General features: G+C 41.4%; 2 protein-coding genes across 2 annotated transcripts; one reads left to right on the top strand and one right to left on the bottom strand.

The window, feature by feature from the left end:
- Nucleotides 1-2868: 2868 nt before the first annotated feature.
- Nucleotides 2869-4534, bottom strand: foxq2 (forkhead box Q2). The gene is made up of 2 exons (XM_085774079.1): nucleotides 4003-4534; nucleotides 2869-3261 (listed from the first exon to the last, which is right to left on the bottom strand). Exons 1-2 carry the CDS (start codon nucleotides 4507-4509, stop codon nucleotides 2887-2889), a joined length of 882 nt encoding a protein of 293 aa, XP_085630205.1. The 5' UTR covers nucleotides 4510-4534; the 3' UTR covers nucleotides 2869-2886.
- A 2613-nt stretch (nucleotides 4535-7147) lies between these two features.
- pias4a (protein inhibitor of activated STAT, 4a) lies at nucleotides 7148-25957 on the top strand. Its single transcript, XM_085774073.1, has 11 exons — nucleotides 7148-7573; nucleotides 9926-10307; nucleotides 10446-10530; nucleotides 10641-10682; nucleotides 10911-11001; nucleotides 13414-13542; nucleotides 18294-18399; nucleotides 18532-18605; nucleotides 18710-18870; nucleotides 22104-22255; nucleotides 22401-25957. The coding sequence occupies exons 1-11, from the start codon at nucleotides 7547-7549 to the stop codon at nucleotides 22673-22675; spliced, it is 1524 nt and encodes a 507-aa protein (XP_085630199.1). The 5' UTR covers nucleotides 7148-7546; the 3' UTR covers nucleotides 22676-25957.
- Nucleotides 25958-26856: the final 899 nt, after the last annotated feature.

Here is a 26856-nt window from a genome sequence, read left to right as displayed (position 1 = left end):
ACCCTAGCCTGCCACAATATAGTTGTTAAGTGCAAGTTTGTGACACACTGTTGAGTACTAGCTTCAGTTAGCAACCCAACTTGATTGGTTTAAAAGAACCCAGCAGTATAGTCAATGTGAACCCTTAATTGGGTTATATGAACAACCCAACTGGGTTGTATAAACAACCCAACTGTTGGTTTAAGGAAACCAACCCAACTTGTTGGGTCAAAATAACCTAGCATGTGTTCTGTCCAATATTTAACCAGTGTTGGGTTAAAAAATAACCCATATTGGGTTGTTTTTAACCCAATATTTTTAAGTGTGTTGCTGCAGTGGTCCTGAGTTCGATTCCACCCTGCGGCTTTTTGCTCCATGTCAGTCCCCCTCTCTCTGTCTCCCCATTTCCTGTCTCTCTCCAGTTAACTTGTCAATTAAAGGCATAAAAGCCTCCAACAATACATTATAAAATATACGGCCTACATATAAATAGTTTAAAGTTAAGTTTACAGTCACTATGAATACATGCTGTATCTGCAGTTAATGCCTTGTGATTTTAGAGTCATGAAGACAGAGGCACATTCAATTATTTTATTAAACCCTGTGTGCTGGGTTAAATCATTTTTACAGTGCTGCTAATGAAACCTACTGTACCGCACACAATAGAAACCAGAAGCTGAAACCCAGAGCAACCTTCACTGAACTGATGGTAAAATCCCTGTTTTCCTCAGTATCTCTTTGATCTAGGAGCATGTATGGGTTCAGGCTTCATCCTATGTTGTGTGAACTGTTCTGTGTTGAGTCTATAGCCAAATCAATGAGATACATGTAAGCCAAAGGGAATCAGCTTTGGAATGCTGCTGTAACTGTGTTGTATTAAAACACGGCCATAATGTTTCATCGTCATCTCAGCAGGACTGATCTTCTTACCTCACTCTCTGCTAATCAGGAACAAATCTTTGTGCCTTAATCTACGGCCCCCGCACCCCTCCGCCCATCTCATTAGATTAACAAAATGACATGCACATATGAACACACACATACACACACATACACAAAGACAGCTCATGACCTCAATCTTACTCCCCTCAAAAGGTAGTTAATTGCAATTGTGTATGTGATTTGGTTGAATATAATTGTTTTATAATTTTTTGTTTTTTTTTACAGTATTGTGGAAGGCAGGTAAAGCATAATTACATTTACCTGATTGTGTTACACAAGTGTATGTCTGTGTAGGAGTTTTATGTGTGTGAACTGCACGCTCATGGATGTGTGTGTATGTGTGTGTGTGTGTGTGTGTACCACAAACATATGCAACCAAATTAAAGCCTTAAAGCTGGTGAATTGAAGAGGATTTGATGCAGAGACCAATTCATGGGAATTAAGCAAATTAGGTCTCCAATTAGCTGCCGACATTGAATAGGAAGATTTGGTGAGCAAAAATTAATTAGATGGATTTGTCATTGTTCTAATGAACATAACCAGAAAATAACTGTTGTGAATAACGCCCTCTCTTTCCCCCTCTCTGTCTCTTAAGCTTTATCCCTCTGACATATTGTTTGTCTATTCAGAATGTAATTTCATGTCAAATATTGCCTTATTCAAATATTCAATAATTTGCAAATAAGAAGCCCACATGAGCTGAGACAAACAAACTTCAGAAAAGTCAATGTATGACCTAATCCTCTTTGGCTGGAGCACTGGGGACGTAAATGCCAACCTTTGCAAGTCAGAGAGAAATTTCACTATTGATGTAAAAGCTGGACAGGTACAAAATTGACTTGATTCTTATGCTGGTGATATTTCTGAGTCATAATACAACTAAACTGTTAATGCTTTAGAATACAGGTTCATTTATTGCTTTTAGGGTGTGCTATATATGTCCTTCAAAAAAAATGTTACTTGATCCATGCTGTATCCATTTTGAGTGTAATTTTCTGTTAAGTATGAACTAATATGAATATATCTTTAACTATTCTTTTTGCTGTACATTTCTGTGATGGCTGCTTTATGCATACATATCTGACTCATTCTTTAAAAAAGCCCCTCCCACCTCTCTCCAATAAATCAGCGTCCCCTCACCTCCCTCTCTCTCTCCCTCTGGCTCCTTCCCTTTCCTCTGCTGCCTTCATCCCCGGCCTCCTGTGGTCCCCCTCTTTCTGCAGCAGCGGTTACAGATTACACTGTGTGATAAGCTTCCTATTTCTTGATACTATTTGGGATTGCTCAGATTATCTGGCCTCATATCCCTGGGAGTCGGCTTTGGGAAGCCTGATTTTAGGCTCTTAAGGCAGAAGATTTTGCATCCCGACAGCTTTGACTAATTAGCATCTAATACCAAGTGGTATTTTAGCATTGGGCTCACTTTTAATTCTATCTACACACACGCACAGGCCAATGCATGCACACACACACACACACACACACACACACACACACACACACACACACACACACACACACACACCTGAGGCATCTGATGAAAAAACATCAGTTAAATTCAACATGATTTAATGAGATTAAAACAAAACACTGTATTATATTTCTGGTGTTCTAAAAACATTCAAAAATACAAATTAAAGATGTGCAATACATTTAAAATATTTGTACATTTTATTCAATCATTGAATGCACTAAAAACATTTTGTCCTTACTTACAAAGGTGAACATAATGTTTATTTATTTAAAAGGGACAATACACATTAATGAACATTCGTACGTGTGCACAAATGTAATGAGCAACTTGAGTTAGCAATTTGCTAATTTGCATCCGTGCCCAACTTCATATCAGTTATCACCTAATGATATAATTATAAGCAAAAATGTGTTAAAATGTCTCTTTTATCCAATAGTAACAACAGGCCCAAACTGAGTGCAGGATTCCTCAGATATATAAACTGTTCACTCTCAGGGCAGAGAGGCATGCAGGCCCGGGTAGAAGCCCACTTGTGGCTGCACACGGGACCAAGGCCAGTAGAGTCTGGGTGCCAGACAGGACAGAGGGAGCGCTGGGGCCTGAGGACAGCACCAACAGGCGGTCCTGTGAGGCCGGGTGAGGGAAGGGTGGTATGGAGAGCTCACAGCGGAGAGGGGGTGTTGTCCTGCAACCCTACGAACCCTTCGCCGCGCCCTTCGGCAGTGATAGTCCCCGTTGGAAAAGTCCTGATAGTTTGATGGGTGAATCGCCCAGAAGTGGCCTTTACCATTGTCACTGCGACCTGCTTTGACGAAGCAATCGTTCAGAGACAAGTTGTGACGAACGCTGTTCCTCCAGTTTTTGTCCTGTTGAAGCAAGGAAAGAAATGTTGTTAGGCCAAGAGCAAAACCTTGAATTAAGTAAGAGTTAAACGGTGGGTGACCCTGTTCAAAAATGAACATAGGTGGCTGCTAAGTATCACTGATCCTCCTCAGGATGTCACCTCGTCCTGTAGTTGGCAGGATGCGCGATAGCGTGTCAAGACCGTATATGATCACAGTAAGACACGACACCCTCAGTTACCTTTTTAGCACGTCAAACCAGTGATCAACTTTAATCCACTAGGCTACGTCCAATCTGTTGTAGCACCTGGTAAAGGCACAGGCAGTTTGCAACCTAGCAACAGGATTACTTTATTTGTGAATTCGCCAACAAGAAGATCATCTAGTGTCCCTGTGAGCACCTAATTGCCTAACCACTCAGACAGATTACCTGCCAAGTAGGTCACATCATTTGTGAAAATGGCTGCCACATTATTTTTCAGCAACAGAATCAAACATGACAATGAAGACTTGGATGAACACGAGTTGTCATCTGTCCCAAGAAAGCCTTACCAGTAGCTGTGTGGACAAGTTAACAAAGTCAACAAAAGATTCATTTCAGAGTTCTCCCGCAGACACTAACCACCTGTTTTCATGTTGTTTTGCAGCTTCGCCTTGTTACTCAATTGGACTTTCTAAACATCCTCCGTCACTAGCACAGCCACATATGCTGACCTCTGCTTTTCTGGTAAATAGGAATACATGAGAGCACAGACGTGTACGTACCTTACTCTTGAAGTAAGGGTAGTGGTCCATGATCCACTGGTAGATGTCACATAGCAGTAGTTTCTTCTGCTCGGATGCCAGGATTGCCCGGGAGATGAGTGCGATGTACGACTGGTTGGGTTTGTCCGACTTGTCTGACTTGTCCGGTTCGCTGCTGACAGACATGGTGGTGGTCACTTCCTCCTCCCCCTCTGGTTGTTGGTCTTCATCCCCCTCCTCTTCTTTGACTTTCCTCTCTTCGGTGTCTACCGCTGACCTCTGTAGCTGCGTCTCGTGTATCTCAGAGCGAATCCCCACCTCTTCAGGTTTAGGATTCTGATGATTTAGCATGTTGTTCGCCGTCTCCTCTTCTGTACGACTTCCTGTCGCTTCTTCTTTAGAACCTTTGACTCCTTTATTGAACAGAAGGTAGTCAATAGTGAAGCTCAGTCCCAGCCTTTCTCTGACGCCGGTGTGGCTGCTCTTGTCCTCCATTGTCATTTCTGAATTAAGATATCTCAGACTCATCAAAGAGGTTTTATTGGTTCCAAACTGACTGTTGAATAGTAGAAAAATGGAAAGCGTTTCTCTCAGAAGTTTTCTCAGAACTGTGTGGCTGAGTTTCACAGCATGGCTATTTTCTTTTAAAATCAGGACCCTTCATAAACTAAATCTCTCAATGACACTCACGTGTTTCGCGAAGTCTAACAGTTGACTCGATCACAGATAAAGATGAGCCTCTCAACTGTTGTTAACCCTGATACGCTGATGAGCGACACTACCTCAACCTGTGGAAATGACGTCAGTCTTGAAGACTAAATAGGCTCTCTTTGTTTGCCAACGAAGTGTAATTAAGCGTTTTCGCCGCCCTGACAACTCTGCACTGAACCAAACGTCCCTCGCAAGATCCAACTGCCTATTGCTCCTGAATCAGTTGTTAAGGTGTCTCTATTTATATGACTGTGAATTTATCCCTCACAGAAAGGGGCAAAGAAGGCACAGGGGTGGTCCAGGTAGGGGGTCTCAATTGAGGCGGATTATTTTTATTAACCTACGCAAATCTTTGTAATTATGGGAGATTAAACACTCAAGATTTAGTAAGACATGGTGTGCAGAGGATGGATGCTGTAGAATCAAAGGCCTTTTAGATGCCAGTTTTATCCTGTTAAAGTTGTTTTGTCCATAGAGATGCTGTCCAAAGAATTACTTTAGTTAACACAGTGCAGTAATTAATGAGTCGAATTTAATCTAATGGAGAAAAAAACAAAAACACAGATTCACATTAAGTCACACAGTAACCATGACTAAAGAAAACAAATAAATTCATTTCTGGTTCATATGAACTTTTTTTTTTTAATTGTGTCAACCATGACCTTCATTCAAATTCTTGCAGGCAATCATTACAAATAATTAAGAAATACAATGAGTTTTTGTTTGTTTTTTCATTTACAATGTGATGGGCCTGCACAAATACCAATAGTGTTCTGCTTGTAAATTAATTCACCAAATGTAATGTCTTGCACATTTTTCAAGAATCTCCAGGTTAAGTCCTGATACTGTGTGTTTTACAACTGTGTATTGTAGTATATTGTCATCTTTAATGGTTAGGGTTGGGGTATTTTGGTTCAGTTTTTCTTTTGAAGAACGGTTATTGCCTATAGTGCTTTTTAATTATGAGTCACATCATATAAGGGTAGTATGGAGGAATATTTTATCAAACTTTAAAACTCTAAAAAAAATTATCATTTCTGTTTTTTTGTGGTTTACATTGAAATACAGTGCATTTTGTTTGTTTTTGTTGTTTATATTATCATATCAAACATACATTTCAAACTGTGACATAAATTCTACCTTTACACTTGTTTAATACAACTGGAATTTAAAAACTGAAATGATCAAGATTAATGTTTTTAAATGATGAAAAAAAAAGTAAGTGTCATTTCAAGTTTTTTGCTGTTTGCTGTTATGAAGCTTACCAAAACATCTTACTCATCTTAAAACATAGCCCCTTCCCCATATAGATAGTTATAGATAACTTTATTACAGACTCAGGTCCATTAGCCTATAAAAATAAATATATATAAACTGCCTTAATTTGCTCACATATTCTGCATCTTCTTCTTACGATTCAGAGAAGCTGTATCATACTGACAATATTGAAATTATAAATGTGTCAAAAGTCCTATGTTTTATCTTAAAGTCTGGGATCTGAAACAAACAAAAGTCTGTGTAAATTAGTTTTTACTGGGGGAGGGGGGTAATATGAACTGTCGACAGGTGTGGGTATTGTCTCCACAGTGGTTATCATGTCAGTTAAGGAACAGGAATGATTCAGTGTCTAGATGGATCTGCTTTATTCTGCATTCAGAGCGCATGAATTAACAGTCAGGTCAAATCATGGACCATATTGCCCTCTTCTGTTTAAATAATGGAACATGAAATGCATGCACATCACAGAGCACAATGCTGCCTTTACATTAGCAAGCTTTTGAATTGTTATCAACTGTATAAGTCCATATGCAGACCTTTGCTATATAGGATATGAACCAATATTAGAATTGTAAATAGATAGTAGCTTGTATTGTGTAAAATGCACCATGTTGTAGGCTAGTTTGGGTCTACATTTGTGAAATAAATTTTGACAGGTGCATCAAAAAAAAAAGAAAAAAGAAAAACTGAGTCCTATAGCATGTGTCTTTTTTCCCCCTCAAATTCACAAACTGTAATTATAGATGGCATATTCAATTGGCCAGCTTAATGACAAAGCCAGCTGTCCTTTTGTATGTACAGCATTGTTTTATTGATGTCTCACGTCCAAAGTAAAGCCAAAACAAAACACACCGTGTTATTACATGATACTGCAATTCCTTCAATTGATTTTTGTGTTTCCATGAGGCTATTCTTTGCCACATATAAAGAGCTTTTGGAAAACCCGGGCTGGATCACCAGAGGGTGCGTGAAGGTGTCCCAACCAAACATATTTTTGTTTTGCAAAAAGCGGAACACAACATGGCATAGGTGTCTTGGACATGATGTAGCTGGTGCATGTTTTGACGTGTGGGTGTATTTTGTCAATCACTCATTTTGATTCAATAATGAACATACCTCAGACAAAGCATCAACTCCACATCTCGCGGCTGGGGGCAAAACCTGAAACGGATTATTTTGCTCGGAGGGGATTTGAAGGGACCATGCGACCGATTCCACTTGACACCCCATGCTTTACTCCTACGTTGAATTTAAACATTTTTTAAGACCCTTGACCACAATTCCTCAATACTATAAAACAGGCACATCGTGGATATCAAAACACTTTAACACGCGGTGTCATTATGGGACACTGAGGCCTAATTTTGAAAATGAGACCTGTCTCTTAGTGTTTTTAAAAAGTTGTACTGTAACTTTAAAAAACGGTGATCCCGCCCATTTTGTTTGCAGCGCTTCGGGGCCCGGGTAACCCCGCGCTGTGATTGGCTGATGGCGCCCGTCAATCAAAGCTTCCTCTCCGTTCCATTGGTGAAAGACTAGCCGTCGTCGCTGACTCTCGCGGTACTGCTGCACGAAGATGGCGGCCGAACTGGTGGAAGCGATGGCAAGTAGAGCTGGGCTAGCTTTGGTTTGATGGGAGACGGGCGCGGGAGTGTGGGCTGAAAGTGTGCCGGGCCGTGGGGAAACCGGTGGCTTTGTGTGGATACGGTTAAGATTCTGTACTTTTAGAAATGTGGCGTATTACATTCACGACGAAGCGAACTAGCCTGCGCCGCTAACACAACTAGCCTGCTAGGTTAGTGTTAACCAGGCAAGTGCGTTGGTTCAGCTAGCATCACGCTGCTGGCTCAGATGGAAGAAATGAAAATGAATGATGAGACCATACAAACATTTAGGTGGTTGCTGCTAGCATGCCTCCCGCCATCTGAATAAACGACATTATTTGTCGCACAGTGAAGTCTCTCTGTCGCTACCAGTGAGTTTATGGAGCTGTGCACCTGTCAAAATGTCCAGTTGCCATTATTGAATACCGACAGCCCAGTCTTTTAGACAAGCTAGCCAACCGATAGCAGAGGCTGTGCTGATGGTTTTGTGAGTGAGGCTGGTGAAGCTGCAACGTTACTGACTTTATGGCTGCAACTTTTTTGCGCAGCTCATCAATCCCAACGCTCAGTGGACATTTGCGTTATTGTGAAAATCTTGTGTGGGCACAAAGCTGGCTTATAAAACATGGCAGCATGGCACTTTGGCTTTTCCATTCACAACAACAGTCCGTGTGCTGCTGCTGCTGCCCGACAGTCATGTTGCCTCACTAAGTTACCGCTACCCGTGAAATACACAAGATTGTTTTGTGGGTCCAGCCCTGAAATAACTGTTTTCACCTTTCAGTATGTCCTGTTTACAAGTTTAGTAAATCCCAACCTGGTATACTGAGTACATGATATGACTTGGGTAATAGACTTTCCATTGTACTGTCTTCTTAAATCCGATGCACTCACAGAGTAAACACGTGCTTATTATGGTTTGTCTTCCTCCTAAAAGTTAACTTGCTAGTGCTGGGCATGCGATTTTATCCAAATGCCATTAATGCAGATAACGGTGAATTTTTATACGCTTTATTTGATTGATTGATCTCACTAATTGTATATATCGTTAGATATATCTAATCCATCTAATAAACAAATCTATCGGTAATGGAACATAATGCAGTAGTAGTGAACTTTGTACAAGTTGTCTAGTTTTATATTTGAGGTGTATTCTATCTGATGGGACTGTAAATAGATTTTGGTACGTAAACATTGTTTAAGAAGAGCTGTGCCCATCTTTTGTTAAATGAAGATTCAAAGTATTGGTATTTCCATATATTTTGAAGTTGCCTTAGCAATTTTGTGTCTCCCTTTGAACATGGGGCATTAGGCTAAATCCTTAAACTAAATACAGCCCAATGTGTTCATGTGTCACAGACATGTAGTCTTGGTAATACAGTGTTGAAGTCATACATTTTGAGTGGTATGATGAAAATGTATAGTATTATACGATTAAAATATACTACAGTTTGTCCAAGAATGGGACTATGAAAATGACTTGGCCAAAATGAAAGTGGTCAAAATGGGGATTGGTGTAACTTCTTACTATAGCTGGCTAATAACATGTCCAGTTCATCCTTCTCAAGGATTAAAGTGAGTCGCCTGCTATTTAATTTTAAATGCTGCATTTAATTTTCTAGATGTGGAGGCTGTCAGGTGTCAAATTTAGCAGCCTTGTAGGGCATGGAAACCAACAATGCAATGATTAAATTATTAGAATTAACAAGAGGGATCTTTGAGGGTTTTCTGAGAAGATAATACATTCACTGGAGTAACTCACAGAATATAAACACGTACAGTGGAATGCATTTATGTGCTTGAGTCACATAGTTATATATCTAAGCCGAAGCATGAGCCTCCATGGCATGGACTTCGACACCGTTGTGTTACACATCACAGTTCTGAACACAACGCCGCCATGCTATTAAAAATCATGCACTAGTGGGGCTGCATTACGCCAGGTATGTTTGGTACAGTGTAAATAAGCATTAGCCGGCAAAATGAGGGTTCAAAAATGATAGTGAGAGCTGTGTTTAAAAGAGGCTAGTGGTGAAATTCAGATTATAAATCCCTTGTGGAAAGCGTCAACAACAAACAGTTTGGCAAAGAGTAAAATATTTGAAGCATTGAGGTATTCGAAAAGGCCATAAGTTTAAAAAAATCCACAGAAAAAAGCCATTACAGCTGCGTTAGTTAAATGGTTTTCCATTTCAGTCAAATGTAAATATGCCACAGGTGGAAATGAGAATGAAAATGAGTCTAAGGACTTGTAAATTGGTCGTATTGTCACTCAAACCTCCTCTGCATAGAATATGGAATGTTGCTGTATTTTATATCTCATGTTTTTGTCTTTCTTTCTCTTCCCGTAGAACATGGTCAAAAGTTTTCGGGTCTCAGACCTGCAGACACTGCTGGCCTCAATGGGTCGCAGTAAAAGTGGGCTGAAACAGGACCTGGTGGGGCGCGCGCTGAGGCTGGTGCAGACCGAATACAGCCCAGAGCTTCTGAAGAACGTCAGGCAGCTCTACGAGTCGCGCTTCCCCAAAGCATCAGGCTGGCTTGCAGCACGGCGTCCAGAGGGCGTCCCAGTTACCTACTTACCCCTCAGCTCATCCCCCACTGCCACCTCTCAGGGCGCAGACTACCTCAATGGCATTTCCAAACCGCTCCCCACACCTGCAGCAGAGGTCAAGCTGGTACCACTGCCCTTCTACCAAACATTGGAGACACTCTTGCCACCAACAGAGCTAAGTAAGTGCAGATCATTTGGTGTCTTTATCCTTGTATTTAGGTGGTTCTCTTTTGGAGAAATATTTCTCCCTTGATAAATTATTCAGCTACGTGCTGTGCCTGTGCTGTAATGTAATGGAAGTTTTCTACACTTTACAGTTTCCCAGAACAATGAGAAACTGCAGGACAGTCAATGCATATTTGAATTAACACCAAGCCAAGCAGACCAGATCAGAAATGCGAGGTAAGAACGTCCAACATTTTCTCCCACATCTGCACTGTTTTGTTAAGACCAGCTTTATTTCAAAATATGTAACTGATGCTGGTTTTAATCTGTGTCCTGTCCTTTCTCAGTGAGCTGCGTCCAGGAATCAGATCAATCCAAGTGGTTCTGAGGTAAGTTCACAGTGATTTATTTTGAATCAATCACCAGTAGATATTTCGTAATCCTGTTGTTGCAAAGGGAAGAAAGGAAAATGTGTGTCACCCTGCATGGACAAACACTATTTAACCCTCAGCTTCATATTTCCCTTTTTGAAATACAGAAGTTCTGAACTACGACATGATGGATGCAGAGGCAGTCATGCTAACTGGCTTTTTCTCTCCTTTCACTCTCTGTCACAGAATCTGTTACACAGACTCCATTGGCGTCCAGGAGGACCAGTATCCCCCTAACATTGCTGTCAAAGTCAACCAATCCTACTGTCATGTGCCGGTGAGTTGCTTCACTTATTTGGCACATGCCGCACCTTCAGAGCACAAACATGACTGAAGCAGGAGAGATCTACTGTTCTTGTGAAATATTTTTTTTCTTCCAGTGATTACAGTAAGCCTTCTGTTTATATACAGTCACTGAGTCACTGGTTGGGTTGACAGTGACAGACCTACTGCCTGTTCATGGCCAAACTGCTGGCCCCATATTGAATGGTGGTGATGGATTACCAACGCAGGCATGTGCCTGGACGCCAGGATGTGTAATAAGACAAGTAAAAGAATATCCAGCTACAGATTCAGCTTTGGTTGAAGTTGAAATTGAAGCAATTGACTTTGTATTTATGGGTTTGTTTAAAGGTTGGGTCTGGAGTTTTGTGCCCAAAAATAAACATTAGACTTATACAAATGAAATCTCTTAATCATCACCTATGGGCTTCTAGTCCTATGTGGTGGTGGCAGTGTCTGCAGCACCCCCTCCCCTGCCTGTATTTTGGTCTTTTACTCTGTTTTGTTATGCATGTGGACGTTTCTGGGTGGAGAGCGAGAGAGTCTGTGTTTTTTCTCCAGCTAACCTGCACTAGCTGTCTCTGATGCTGCCTAGTCTCTCTCTGTCTCAGCAGCAGCAGTCAGGACGGCAAAGAAAAAGAAATACAGTCTTGAGTGAAGCGCTGGAGCCGCGGAGCGATTCCCCATCGTCACCAACAACTAAAGCCTCGACTGGTAACAAGTATTAGGGCCGTTGTTGGGAGCTAGCTCGATGCTAACTTCGGCTAGTGGTAGCGGTTAGCATCCGCCGCTAACACCCACTTCCCAGCTCACCACAACGGCATAACACGGAGGCTCCTCGTGTTGGTGACGGTCGGTTATCGGCCCATGGCCGCGGTCTTGCTGCTGTCAGGAGCAAGAGGCTACACAGTTGAGCCCGAGAGGAGGGGCGCAGTTGGAATGTTTTGTTTACAAACTGCAACAAACAAAACTCCAGACTCTACCTTTAACACTGAGAAAAATGAAAAAAAAAAAAAATTGAAATTAAATTTGTTTTTGCTTCATATACGCCTAAATAAGCAAGAGCACAAGGGCAAGCTCATAGAGAGAATAATATACGGAACTATAGATGTGACTGTAATCTAAGATCCCTGTGCAACTTGTTTGGAGCTCTGTGCGCTTCCTTTAGAGAATGGAGCTCTCACTTCCATTTTAACAGTACAAAAGGGAAAAGACTAGAAGCTGTTAGTGTTGTCACGATACCAACATTTTGGTACCGGTATCGGTACCAACATGTTTTTCGATACTTTTCCAAATAAAAAGAGAACACAAAAAATGTCATTATTAGCTTTATTTTAATAGAAAATCTTAGAACTATAACATATGTACCAGTAAATAATCACTAAATCAGTAAACAGTCATTTTGACCAGTTGTAATTTTTGGGAGAAATTGTCATCAGTAGTTTATAGAATGAAACATAAACGTTCATTTTACTCAAACACACACACCTATTGTTTCCCATACGTAGACCAAATTGACCCCCCCCCCCCACTCCTCCGCGTAGCTCGCGCTGTAATGGTAAATTAAAAAAAAAAAGCACCTTGCTTCGTTTGTGGCTCGCTCACTCGCTCGCCGCGGCTCAAATTACAATGCGGCGACTTCACGCGGCGACGTCACCACTGCCGGCGGCGCAAAATGAAAGTACCGGTCCCATCTAAGCGCAGTATAGTACCGTTTTAAATGCGTTAGTACCCCGGTACCACTCTAGTACCGGTATACCGAACAACCCTAGAAGCTGTTTGCAATTTTGTGCCCCTTGGATGAAGCAGTGAAGGAACAATAAACACAATAATGAGCCCAAACAAAATAGTTTTTTAAAACTCCATCTAACCTCTTTAGATAGAATTCTGATGCATGCCATTTAAAGAGGAACTATGTAAATCTGGTCGCTTTTCTGCTGTTTTGCTAACTCTCGTCCCGGCCATGTGCATTTGTTTACAAAGAAGCCAGCAAGAAATAAATCAGTAGAGTGGTGGATAACGTTATATACGACGTTACGACGTGTATATTTGTGTAGTCATAAACAAGAGATTACGGGTCATGGGGCGCGTTTGTGTCGCGGTGCCGCAGAGAGAGCTGGGACACCGGGGCGGTGGCTCTGATCTTGCAAAGTTGTTTTTCAGCCAAGACACGCCATAGGTGACATGCACGTGGAAGGCAGAGAGCCTCCTTTGTCCCCTGTAACAGGTTAAGCCATTTATTAAACCTTCACAATTACTCCAAAGCTGTTTAATTAAGGTACAAATGTAGCATAGTTAAGCTACAAATCCTGCATAGTTCCTCTTTCAGCAAGTATCTCAAACTACTTCAGAGGATAAAATAATTAATAACTTATATTGTCCTTTGTGTGTGTCTGTGTGTTTACAGGGCTATTACCCATCTAATAAGCCTGGTGTGGAACCCCGTCGTCCATGTCGACCTGTGAACATCACTCCCTGGTTGCATCTCTCGAGCGTCACTAACAGAGTCACCATCACCTGGGGAAACTTTGGCAAGGTCAGAGTCTGTTTCTGAATCTCATATTGTGGAATAACACCATTGTTGTGGTGGCAACACAGCAAGGAGACTAGATATCGTCCTCTGGTAGATTACAAGGAGCACCCAGGTGAACTGCGGCACATTATTTCTGAGTGATTTCCAGGTCCCACTCATTTGTGCGTGGTCAGACTCCTGAAGAAGGCTTTTGTGGGCCAAGTGCTGAAATGCTTCAGCCGCCTTCTTGCATGTTGCCTCCACAATCTTGATCCTGATAAGCAGCTGGAAAGCTGATGAATACACTCTTACCTGTGTTGGCATCCTCTCCTTCAGGGCTCTTCTGTAAACCAATTAGAGATGAGCAACGTGAAAGTAAACAAACACAGAAAGAAACAGGTTTTTCTCATGTGCTAATCAGAGCTGAAAAAATTAGTCGGATAGATAAGTTGAAAAATGATTGTCAACACTGTTTTGATGGTCGATCGTTGATACTTATATAAACAATATACACAGGAAAAAGAACAGAAAAGGATGAGAAAATAAAAAAAGAATTCAGAAAAGAACACGCTGGATTGCCATGTCTCTGCAGTTTGTTCCTGCATTACCAGTGTGATCGTCATTGTTCTTCTTGAATCCTTATCTCATGAGTCCACTGTTCCATAATGTATATTTCATTCTAGAGGTCGACCGATTAATCGTTTTGGCCGATTAATCGGCGCCGATAGGACGTTTTACAAACTATCGGAATCAGCTGAACTTGGCTCCGATAGTGGCCGATGGCTGCAGTTTTTTCCACAGCGCCATAAACTGCTTCTTCCCTGCCGCTCTCTGTCTCTCTGATCACTGAGGGGCGGGGCTGCTCTTCACACACACACAGAGCAGGGGAGAGAGAGAGACGGGGCCTGTGCAGCGGCAGCAGCAGAGAAGTGACCCAGGTGAGGGTACTGTAGGTGCGGTGCGACCGCGAGAGAGGCGGCTGGTGGAGGGGCTGACTGGAACGAAACTCTCTTGTTATTTAATGAGAAACACTGTAGTATTTTCTCTTAATCATATAAGGGTTCCTGCATAGATAATGTGGTGGCGGCTGCCACGCTAAATATCTCACCGCCACCAGCTCACGAGTCAGTGGGTTTTTTTTTTTTTTTCCCCTCCGGCTTTTTGTGCTTTTATTTTGAAAGGACAGCTAGAGAAAGACAGGAAGGAGGAAGAGAGAGCGCCGCAGAGTTGGGGCAGACGCACAATAATGGCTCTTTACACTACAAAGTTGGGCTCTATGGGCTCTACTCGACTTGGTTTAGGTCCTGTTCCATAACAGCAGAGTTCCTCCTCAGCGGGGACGGGGTCGTCATATCACGGCCGCTACGTGCGTCTCGCTCTCTTTTTTCTCTCCTCCCGTCAGCTCCAAACACACTCGTCCAGCTCGATCACGATCATTACAGCGTGGTTTTTCTTTTTACAGTCTATGGGTTTTCCACACAGTAGGCTAATTGTAGTGAAACAGTCACCTGTTAATGTACGGCGTAACCACACCACGAGCTTACGTCCTGTTTAGTTACAGTCTCCTCTCCTGCAGCGTCACGTCACTACAGCTGTTCTGATGTAAACAAACTAACGTGTGGAGTTCGGCTGTTCGTCACTCACAGGGTCCAGGGATGATTCAGTGTCCCACATCCTTTAGTTTTACACTAGCTAATAGCTATATATTATTATTATTAGAAAAAATTTAAAAAATTAATTAATATATAATTTTTTTTTCGGTGGGGGGGGGGTATCGGCCGATTAATCGGCTATCGGCTTTTTCCTGCTCCAAACTATCGTTATTATATCGGAATTTAAAAATCCACTATCGGTCGACCTCTATTTCATTCACAATTTCCAACCAGTCATCTTGTGTGTGTTGAAGTCATTTTTAAAGAAAAAGATTTTAACTCTAGGGCTCCAGATTTTACAATGTGATTATTATTTAATAAATCCAGATAATACAGTTTTATGGAGGTTAGCCTGCCATAAGCCAGTATTAAAATATACGGCCTGCACCACAATTTCACTGTACTAGTTTTGTTAAATATTTTATACAGTGTTCTGTAGTATTTATTATAATGCTCAGGGAGAAAGAAGACAGTCATAGCAGATCTGTAGTGGTAAGATTTCAATGGTCTCTCTTTATCCACAATATTAAAATAAACAAACATGAACAAGATACTGCAGTTTTAAACCACCCTCAGCATGTCAGATCTGGTGCATAGGGAAAGTGCTGCTGTAAATTTAGTCAGTTTAACTTTTTCTAATGTTTGTCCAGGAGGGAGCTATATTTGCAGTAAAACTTTCAATGTTTTTTGTGTATTTATTTAAGTTGATGCAAGTAGATATTTAAAGCGGGTTAAAACAATGTGCTGTATTAGGTTTTCCTACGATGCGTGACTTTTGTAATAGGCCCATATAATGAAAGAGAATGCCTTGTATAAAACACCAGAGGGTTCCTAGGGAAATATTTGATAAGATTTCTCCTCCCATAAAAAATCTTGTTAAAAGTTTCAGTTTCTCAAAGTGAAGTTTAGCTTAATTTTATGTTCAGTGCCAGTGGCTTCAGAATCTTTTCAGACTCCTCCACATTTTACACACTGTATTGTGTTGATTTGAATTTAAATTGATAAAATTGTCACGATGGATTGTGGAGTGCAAAAATGAAAACATATTTTTAGACTTTTTTTTGCAAACTAATAGAAAATCAAAAGCAGATATCTCTTGTTTACAGATGGTGGTTTTGTGAATAGAACAACAAGTGTTGTATAAATGTATCTTACACAAGCCCTTTGATCCAGAAATGCAAGTGTCAGAAGAGCAACAGGCACAAACAGAGCACCTTTCATAAAAGACGCTGGATCTCCTTTTCTAGAAAAAAAGCAGGGATTTTGATGAAACCCAGCCATTAGCTTGACTTTTCTCAGGAACGGAGGCACGTAGAAGCAAACGGTTTGTGGCCATTTGAAGCAGAACGTTTCACCTTTCAAATGAGCCATAGTATGTGTTGGTGGCAATAATATAGAATACGCTGTGGCTCTACAAAAATCGTCAAAAATGGTCTAAATTGCCGGTACACTTGACTAAAACTTTGGAAAAGAGCGCAGCACTCAGTGAGTTAAGAAGGGATAGACCTGTGTATATAAGTTTCCAAATTTCACACTGCTAATGTTATGGTACCCAAGCCACAATGTTCAAGGCGCTGCTTGCAGATGCCAAACGGTATTTAAAAGACTAACCCCTTTGGGCAGAACTCCAAACACTGTGTGGCGAACACCAGGTACTGCTCATCACCTGGCCAAGGCTGTTCTACGGTGTAGCATGATGGTGGACAGCAGGGACAGACAGACTGCTCAAAACAGAGGGAAGGATACATTTAAATGAGTATATCTGGTTCTGGAGGGCACCCGACCTCAGATGGTGGTAGCCTCGCATCACCATCATCTTCAGACAAGCGAAGAGCCTGGTGTCAGTTACCTCCCAATTAGTCTGCATTCTGGTTCCTGTCTGTAGCGGATACCGAAATCACCAAATTCACCAAAATAAAAGTGTTCACCAACATAAAACTTATAAAATAAACATTAACTTGCAATACAATAAAAGCAAAATGTTAACTTAATTGCTCGGGGACTTTCTTGTAAATTATATTCCTTAAATTAAAGAGTTTTACCGCATTTTATTAGCTTGGTGCTTTTATTTTGACGGAAAGGCCTGTCTCTCTTGCCCTGGATCCGTTTCCTTCCCAAAACAGCGAGTCAACGGCCCCAGACTAGATGGTGGTGATGGTTGAACTTTCAGTATGAAAGCAAAACAGTGCTCGGATGGCGCTGGGTCGAGTGTCTGACCATCTGTGGATGTCTCAACCAAAGCCTAGACTTAAAGCAGAAGTAAGCGATCCGGTGGTTTTGGCTAACTTCCTGTCAGCCGATGGAGTTAGCAGTCCCCGCCCTCGTCCCTACATCACCACATTCACGCGCATCCCTTGGCTCCACACAGAGAGGACCACCCCTTTATGCCTTTCTCTCTCCTCATTGGATAAAATTTGTAGGATACAAGGAAAGTTTTCTCCTCGGCTTACAGCAGAGCAGAGTGACTGACAGACCCGTGTTTCAGACCAAACACTCTATATAAGTGATTGCTGTCGGAAGATAGAACTATTTAAGACTAATATTAACACAAACATTCCGCTTACTTCTGCTTTAACCTCCATAGAACATCCGTGGAGAGTCTGAATACTTAGTCTACATGATAGTTTCAGTTTTTCATTTTGAAATCCAAATGTGAGGAGGAAGGATTATTATGAATCACTTATAATTTATTCATTTATCATTACTCAGCTGCTCTTCTCCTCAAAGCATGGGGACAAAGTGAGACCAGATGTTCTGTGATATAACTAGGCATAGGGCCCTTGCAGTATATCTAGTATCCCCTGGCCAACTGATGAACAGCTTTTCTTTTGGCCAAAGGGCGAACCATGATCCTCAGGTTTGTCTTCTGAAAATTATGATATTGACCTTTTTACATGCAAATTTCAACATGTGTAAAGAAATATTTAAAACGTATCCACGCTCTGCCATTTTAGCCCACCCACCAACACTCAATAACCCATAAGAATTTGTTTTGACTCTACAAAATGAGTAAGTGTCCAGAAGGAGATGGCATCTGAATACTTTAAAGCTCTTCTACTGTGTACTTTATTTTAGTTTTTGTGGTCTTTTGAACTCACAGCATTTGAATCTATGTGTTTGCAGCGGTACTCGGTGGCAGTGTATTTAGTGAGGGTCTTCACTGCAGCAGATCTCTTCAGCCAACTCAAACTCTGCTCTGTTGAGAGTGCGGAACGCTGTCGTGAACGCAGTAAGTATTACTGTTCATAATTTCCTTACGTTTTTTACTCATTAACACTGTTCTGGTGTACATTATAACATTAATAGGAAATGAGTCGTCACAATGAGCTGTCACATTAAATTATCCATCATTTATCTACAGTACAAGACAAACTACGCTTTGACCCAGAGAGTGAAATTGCAACCACAGGCCTCCGGGTTTCTCTCATCTGTCCAGTGAGTATACAAACATGAGAACACATGACGGGTATCTCCTACGTGTTATTCCTGCATTGAATTTTGACATCTGTGCTTTGTCCTCTCCCTTTCCCATCTCCCAGTTGGTGAAGATGCGGCTCGGTGTACCCTGTCGAGTTTTAACTTGTGCCCATCTTCAGTGTTTCGACGCGGTCTTCTTCCTGCAGATGAATGAAAAGAAGCCCACGTGGACTTGCCCTGTCTGTGACAAGCCCGCTCCTTTTGAGCTGCTCACAATTGATGGGTAAGGAGACAGAAACACGCTCTGACTCGTCCAGAGGTGGCAAAAGTACTCATATTCTGTACTTAAGTAGAAGTACAGATAGTAAAGTACAGATAGATGTGTAAAAAAATACTCTGGTAAAATTAGAAGTACTGATTCAACTCCTTTACTCAAGTAAAAGTAAGAAAGTACAGGCACTGAAATGTACTTTCAAAGTAAAAGTAAAAAGTAAAAATGAATTTTTGCCGTTAATGAAACCTACATCATTTGATAATATTAATTTTGTTAAACAAAAAAAGTTCAGACAGAATAATCAAGATTGAACTGACCAGAGGCAGTGTTTCCCAACGTTTGGGCCGCCACAGACTCTCACTAAATAATAAGAATAAGAATAAGAATTTTTAAACAGCGTTTCATCACTTCTCATCTCTGTCAGTCAGTCCACCTGCCGTCTCTCTCGCGTGCGGTCGCACCACACGTACACGTACGCGCACACACGCGCGTACATACACACAGACACGGGCACATGGACAGGTTGCGCTTTGCCGCTCGGAAATGGTAAATGCACTATCTATTGCGCTGATTGTACGGTGTTCAACCCCACCCCCCACCCCCACCCCGTCGGATAGTCCGACCACCATCGCTTCCTTCCTCCATGCAAGCTGCCTCCATGTCGCTGCTACAGTACAAGTTGGTAACTCGGTTCTCTCTCTACCACCCCTCCTCCCTCCCTCTTCTTCTCCCTCTTTCCCTCTCTAGGGCCCCGTCCAGACGAATACGCGGCTTCACCGAATCCGATCTTTTTCTTAATCGTTTTGAAAAAAATCTCCGTAAACACGGCATCGTTTTCAGAAATATCTGCATCCACACGCATCACCTGAAAACGACCCAAAACGCTGTAGTACCTACATACTGCAGGCGTGTGTGTGGAGTGTGTGTGGCGCTGCAGCGCTGCCTGCCACACATAAACAATTAAGACAGAGAAGAAGACGGAAAGTCCCCGCTGTAATTCAATAGAAGAAGTTCCCCGCTGTATTCAAACTCAAACATGGGATTAAATGTTGACAGGGAGTCGTGTCAGAGTAAATATGATGATCAGTGATGATTAAACAGGCGCGATTCAGCTGCAGCGTCTGAGCGACCTGACGGTAGTCGGCCGAGACTGTCAGTGTGCAGCTGCTGCTGCAGCGGTGTGTGTGTGTGTGTCTCAGGTTACAGGTAGAGCGGCGGGGGACATGACATCATCGTTTCAGAAAAAGTCCGTATTGGCCGTCCAGACAAAAACGCTGGGGCGGCGTTTTCAAATTTTCCCACTCTGGGACCCGTTTTCAAAAAATACCGTTTTCACCCCCCGAAAACGCCGGATTCGTGTGGACGCGAGGCCGATCCGATAAAGTATTTATCCGGATTCGAAAAAAACGGATTCGTCTGGACGGGGCCTAGTTCTTCATGTCTTTTACCAGTGATTTTACGTCGTGTCAAAAAAAAAAAAAGTAACGAGCCTGTTTTTACAATGTAAGGAGTAGAAAGTACATATTTTTGCGTATAAATATAGGGAATAAAAGTAAAAAGTCGTCAGAAAAATAAATACTCAAGTAAAGTACAGATACCTGAAAAATCTACTTAAGTACAGTAACGAAGTATTTGTACTTCATTACTTGCCACCTCTGGACTCGTCCCACTGCTGCAGCATCATCATCTTTTCTATAAGTCCGTACCATTTTTTAAATGTCATTTTAACGACCCTCTTTGCTGGAACCAGTCTGGGGAGTATGATTAAAGCTTCTCAGATGTCAGGCCCCATTTCAGAACTCTTTATACAAGTTGAACCATGCACCAACCCATTATGTTTTTATTTTAAAACCTTTGCATGTTTTGGATGGCATGAGAGGACCAACTTTTGATTCTAGTTTATAAATTAGGGTTGTACAATATGATGATAAAATAGTTTTAGAATTATTTTGACAGATACTACTATTGAGATAAGACTCATCATTTTAGATATTTTAAACATACAATACACTTTAGTCCTTTTTGTTACTCAATCAAAATAATTATCGGACACCAAACAAACTCTTCACAGCACTGTTTTTCTTATCACTGTTCAATGTAGCATGTAAATCCTGTGCATATACAATTTGCTGGTGAAAAAGCACAACAGATTTTGCCGTCTCACTTTGTGACTCTTGGGGCAAGGAAGAGCGGAGTGAATCAGCATGCTGCAGACAGCTCCACAAAGAAGTAATGGCACAAATCACCAAGTTGGACATACAGTGTTTTATATTAGGCCTGTACAAGGAGAAGTGTGAATAAATCCTCAGTTCATTATAGAACTGTGGGCAAATGCAGCTGATTTACTGGGTCCCAAGAAAGAGCAGTTGTCCGCATAGGCTTGTATGTCACGGATTTCTATTAATTTTGTGCAACTAACATAACACTACAAGGAACGCTCCATCCCTCTCAGCCTATAGTCGAATGTCCAAGCCAACTTGTCCAACCATATGAAAAAAAGAGTAACCATTTTCAGAGTACATGTGTGTTGCACACTCGCTCATATAGATTATTCTCCTGATAACACATCTTAAAAATAACAGTGAAATACTGCTCAACAGGAAAATGACAAGTGAGTCTAACAAAGATACTGTCATTGCGCCTTGTGCCACTTTGCACCAGCTGTGTAGAGCTCTGCATCTTTGATGCACACAGATGGTTGATGCTGGGATGCCTTGTAGAAAAGAATACACGTAGATCTACTCTCTTTATCTTCTGCTCACCCGATGATAAAGTATTTTTCTATCTGGGCGTGTAATTTCTTGCAAATTGTGAGCAACTCTCATAGGCACTCCCTAACTTCCACAAAGACTGAACGCATTGTATTACAGTTTGGCCCTGAGATGTATTTGCATTCCTTAAATTAAGCTTGTGTGAAAGTCCCTTCTTAAACTGATCTCTAGGTTTCACTTTCAGTTGCCTAATTACTAAATGCTATTATGTTTTTTTCTAATTAATGCAGTTTTTTAGTTCATAAGAAAATCAAGCATTTTGGAGGATTTCTATGATTTTCTTCACGGAGCATACCTTGAGCTTTTTCTTGTTATTGAATGAAAATAGATGGATTAAGACACAATTTGCAAACTGCAGGATCCCATGCAGACGTTGCTGCTAGGCTTTGCTCCTGTCGTTAAGTATTCTGCTCATTTTCTGGTGTCAAATCTGTTTTGTTGGACAACTCTAACCAGCACTGTGTGTTTCAGGCTGCTGTCTGAGATTCTTAAAGAGACGAGTGAGGACATTGAGGAGATTGAGTACTTGACCGACGGCTCCTGGCGACCCATCAGAGATGACAAGGAGAGGGACAGGGAAAGAGAACGCAGCAGCACACCAGAGTACCCTGTTGTTGATATATGTAAGAGTCAAACCTTGTAACATTTATCTCTTTAACTGGATGTGTTCACTTTTTCCTGTGGATGAGTTTGCTGGAGTAAATTCTTTTTACAATGTAACAATGTATCTTTTTTTCCCCTTCTTCTAAATGACATTTTTGTCTGCAGGCATTCCTGAGGCAAACGGTCATTCACCAGCCCACAGCAGCACCAGCCTGACGGGTAAATCTGGAAGCGGTTCAGTGGGGATGGCAGGAGTCACAGGAGGAGCTGCCGTGGCACCGGGAGGAGGCGCAGTGGTAGATCTGACTCTTGACTCCTCCTCTGAGGAGGAAGGGGGCGGGGCAGGAGGAGACAGCGAGGACACAGAGGACAGCGCTGACAGTCCTGCCCCAAAGAGGGGCCGATACAACTACGACAAGGACCTGGTCACTGCCTACTGACCCCACACCTCTGTCCCCTCATAGACTGACACACACACAGAGACAGAGAGGCAGGGGGCTAAAAACTTGAGGACAGGAACACAGTAATCCACTAGATGCAACAACCCTTCCCTATGCCCAAACATCGGAGCCTTTTAGCAGCTCTGATTTATACCCAGACAAAACAAACACACTCAAACATGCACTGTTAATGAATCTTCAATCTAGAGTGATTAGGATTCCTCTTTGTACTGTACACCACTGGAAGCAAATCGAACTCTTTTTGGCCAACCGTCACCTTGCAGTGAATATCTGTACCGTCCTGCCTCTACTAAAGAAACTGAATGGATCAAGCACCCCACCACCAACACCACCACCACCACCACCACCACCCAACCTCTCTCCTCCTCTCCTCCTCTCTCTCTCTCTCCAGACAATTTCCTCTCTACCACCCCATTTCTCTTTGTATTTGACTCTGAATTACAGGCTCTTTTAGCCGTGGGCAGTCAATGTTTGTGTCTCTGATTTTTGTCACATGTGTGATGAACAGGCAAGTTGGTAATGGAGGCTCCTCAGTAGTTTTTGGTAAAAGGTCAAAAACAACTATTGGAAAAGAGCATGAATAATTTGGGGGAGGACGAGGCAGAGGTATGTGGAGTGTGATGCAAATTGATATATTTCCTATTGTGTTATTGTTTCTTTGTTCGGAGAATGAAATCAAAGCTTGAAAGGGTTTTTTTCAGGAATCTATCCTTTTAATTATATGAAAGGGCAGAACACAATACTGGCCTCAATGTGTGATGCTTTCCATTTTTATTTTGTCCTTAGATAAGAGAACCTACCTCAGTCATAAAAACTTAGCAGACTGACCAGGGAGTAGCTATGGAAGAAGTCGAGGACAGAAGAATTGATGAGTGTTTCTGAAGCCAATTTTACACTGGAGATTTTGTTTTCCTACATTTTGATTTTTTTTTTTTTTTTTAATTCCATCGTTCCATGCAGCTCTGTTTCCTCTAAGCAACAAAATCTTTGCAGGGTGAGTTAGTTTGTTCATAACTAAGCTAACTGAACTGTAGGTGTCAGTGATGAGTGGAACATTAACGCAGTTATCTAGCTGTAACGTGTTTTTATTTGGCTTGACGTGTCGGGAGCATAAAAGGACGAAACGCATCAATATGACTGTGGCAGCTGTGCCAAAGCAGATACATTTTAAGAATTCACTGACAGGAGACGGTTTCAAGATTTTGGTGCCTTTTGTTTGTTTTTGAAGATTGGAGCTCATTGTTTTAAGACTAGCTGAGCTGGCCGGCAGATGAGACCCTAGTCTGAGGTGTTTTTATTTCATTTATATTTTACGTAGTTTTTCAGTATGAAATAGACAGAAAGAAAACCCGAGGTTAAAGGACTGTTACCTAACAAGATTCAGAAGTGCTGTCCTCTTTTTTTTTTCACCCCCACATTTTGGCATCCTTCTCTGCAAGTTTCATATTTATTTAACTGCATCATGTTCTCTTAACAGTTATTCGTCATAAAGCTACATGATATTTGGCTGTAGGTCTGTACAGACAGGAGCTGCTCGTTGCAGAAAGCAGGACCCCTTTGCTACGGTGGTTTGTGCGATGAGAGGCTCAAGGCTGTGCTGTTGAAGAACACTCCTTTTTCTTTTCCTGTGAATGAATACGACCTGGGTCAAAGAAGCATTCAGAGCATTTTTGCCGTGGTGGGTTCAACATGTCTGACACAACGAAACGTAATGAAGTGTCAGTAAGTGCAATCCCACCAAGCTTAAAGTCATTGATTGGATTACAAATTGTCCTGTCTGGAACAAGTGGAGCTGCTTCAACCAACAATCCCCCTCGGCCTCCTTTCAATGTAGATAAGGTCATATCTATTTGCTGGAATAGAATTGGACTTTAATTGCTACATGCTGTAGACTTACAACTAATATTCCTCAGCACCTGCACTAGTATTGTCAGTATGTGTTTGCTGCTCCTCAGATAAGGATACACGGGCTGCGTGTGCAGGCCTCGGGTTTGCCTGCAGGAAGGTCGTCAGCGTTTTGCTAGAAGAGAGAAGGTGTTGCTGTGTTGCCAGAGCTGTTTGCACTTTCATCTGATACTTCATCACAATATGGCTTATTTATTTTAAAGCCATTTTAATCAAGGATCAGTAACCATTGTAACCACATCTCCTCAAAGCATCTCATGCATGGGAATTAGAAAATGTGAAACTAGAAATGCGGCAGTCCCACTCCACTTTAAGACACCAGAGAAGGGAAAAAGTAGTGGCTCAGATGAGTTCTGCATGGGATGATTCCCCTCTCTCATTGTCCCTTTTTTGTTGCGGTTTGATCAGCACACAATCTGGTTTCGTTTTGCCTCGCTCAAATGCACAGAGAAACGACATTTACACATTGATCCAGGCCCTCACTGTTGCCAAGTGTGTTGTGTGATAAGGTTGATGATTGGAAAAAGTGGGTCAGATCTGGTCTTCCATTTTTCTCCTTCCTTTGAGACGCTGACATAGCTTACAAACTCAGTGTAGTGGTGAAAAATATTTGATAATCACACAAAATTGATCGACAGCATTTTGCCTGGTCTACATTGGTCTGTCCCTGAACAGGATGTTCCATATAGGGCGTTTTGAAGCAAAATAATGTAAAGAACTCTTAATACCCATCTTTAACTAGGCAATTTGTATTTGTAAGTAACTGCTATACATATAAAAAAAAAACAACATTGTTAATTTGTTGCTAGATGTAGAAAGTCATTATTTGAACGGATCTCCTAAACTTCTCTTTGCCTTATGGTTAAAGGTCAGAGGTGCTGCAGGTTGCTTCTGTGGATCTGAGCCAGATACGTTTGCAGGTTGTTTGAGAGCTGGAGAGAGCTGAGGGTCTGGTCTTTTTGTAGTGGCATCTCTTCTTATTATTATAATGCATAAGGTAGCATGGGCAGAGGCTTACAATCCATGATGTAAATGTTTTGTTTGTTGTGTTTTTTTTTATATGTTCATATTAAAAGACAATAAAATTTAAATAATATTTTATTAAGCCTTGAATTGCCTCCAGTTGTTCCTATCGGCAAACAGACAATAAGAAGCTGTGGAGGGCAGCGGTACCTAAAGCTGATGCCACTGAGGAGCAGGAGGACTGGTTAAGGTGTGGATTGTTATGTCCTGTACCACTGCTCAGATCTGGGGACACATTCGATGCCTGTTGAGGATAAAATTGTAAAATTTAAAATGATCGTATTCTAACAGCTGTTATTGACGTGTGGAATTAATTAAAATCAGTTCTTAAAATCCTGTCTGCTATTGTTTTATTTTGAAAATAGAAATGGACTGAATGCACTCAGCCAGACAGAAATGTTTCATAACTAAATCCACTCAGGATTCAAATGCATCACACCTTGTTGTGGCCATAGATGGGGCTCTTTTGCCTTAGACAGGTGGCAATGTGGAGGGAACAGTGATGAGTGACGTGCAAGAAAGGTCCTTGACCATATTAACTGAGGTTACTATGACTACCCTGTTAGCACCTTCAAATCCTTGACCACCAAAATGCCCCATAATTACATCTTTGAGTCAGGGAAAAGGGAAATATTTGTAGTTATAATCCCTACTTTCTACTAAAGTAAAGAAATGACTGCTGTCAACCAGTCAGTCTGGATTAGTTAAATGATTTCTGTACAAAACTAATCAGTCCACATTACTCATTCAAAAATCCTTAAAGATTAAGCGATTATTGAATTTAGCCTATTAGATCAAAAGCATGCAACAAACAGCAAGGGGGACTAGATAAAATTAATCCCGAGGAGATTCCCAAACTAGGAATTAAGTGGATGAGGCTGGTCTGTCTAATAAGAAATGTTAGAAGATATGTGAATTTTGTAGAAAAGATATTCAAGTAAAACTAGCGGAAATGTACACAATGGATGATTCATTGATTGTTCAGCAGGAAAAGCAGGTTACTACTTGCATGAAGATAATCAATTACTTTGGTTTCTTAAGAGGTTGTGACAGCGAGCCAGCATGCACAGTATCAGGAGCCTCTAAATACATTTTCTAATCTTTAATTTCATTATTTACACATTTGCGTTTCTTGCTGGGACCAAATGTCAAAATGTTGGTTATCTATAGACCTCAAATTAACAACAGATATACTGTTATTTGGAAAGGGACTAAAATAACTTATCTGCCAT

This window comes from Trachurus japonicus, chromosome 4 (assembly GCF_045865225.1).
Source record: "Trachurus japonicus isolate A0001 chromosome 4, Traja_1.0".
Classification (NCBI taxonomy): domain Eukaryota; kingdom Metazoa; phylum Chordata; class Actinopteri; order Carangiformes; family Carangidae; genus Trachurus; species Trachurus japonicus.
The sequence above is the reverse complement of the archived record's forward strand: the minus strand, read 5'-3'. Positions and strand labels throughout refer to the sequence as shown.

Excerpts from the sequence above, each read along its gene's own strand:
- foxq2 (XM_085774079.1), bottom strand. The coding sequence starts at position 4,509 with ATGAGTCTGAGATATCTTAATTCAGAAATGACAATGGAGGACAAGAGC. Across the intron at positions 3,262-4,002 it reads ACCCTTACTTCAAGAGTAAG|GACAAAAACTGGAGGAACAG; the intron begins GTACGTACACGT and ends TTGCTTCAACAG.
- pias4a (XM_085774073.1), top strand. The coding sequence starts at position 7,547 with ATGGCGGCCGAACTGGTGGAAGCGATG. Across the intron at positions 11,002-13,413 it reads AATCCTACTGTCATGTGCCG|GGCTATTACCCATCTAATAA; the intron begins GTGAGTTGCTTC and ends GTGTGTTTACAG. Across the intron at positions 18,400-18,531 it reads GGAACGCTGTCGTGAACGCA|TACAAGACAAACTACGCTTT; the intron begins GTAAGTATTACT and ends ATTTATCTACAG.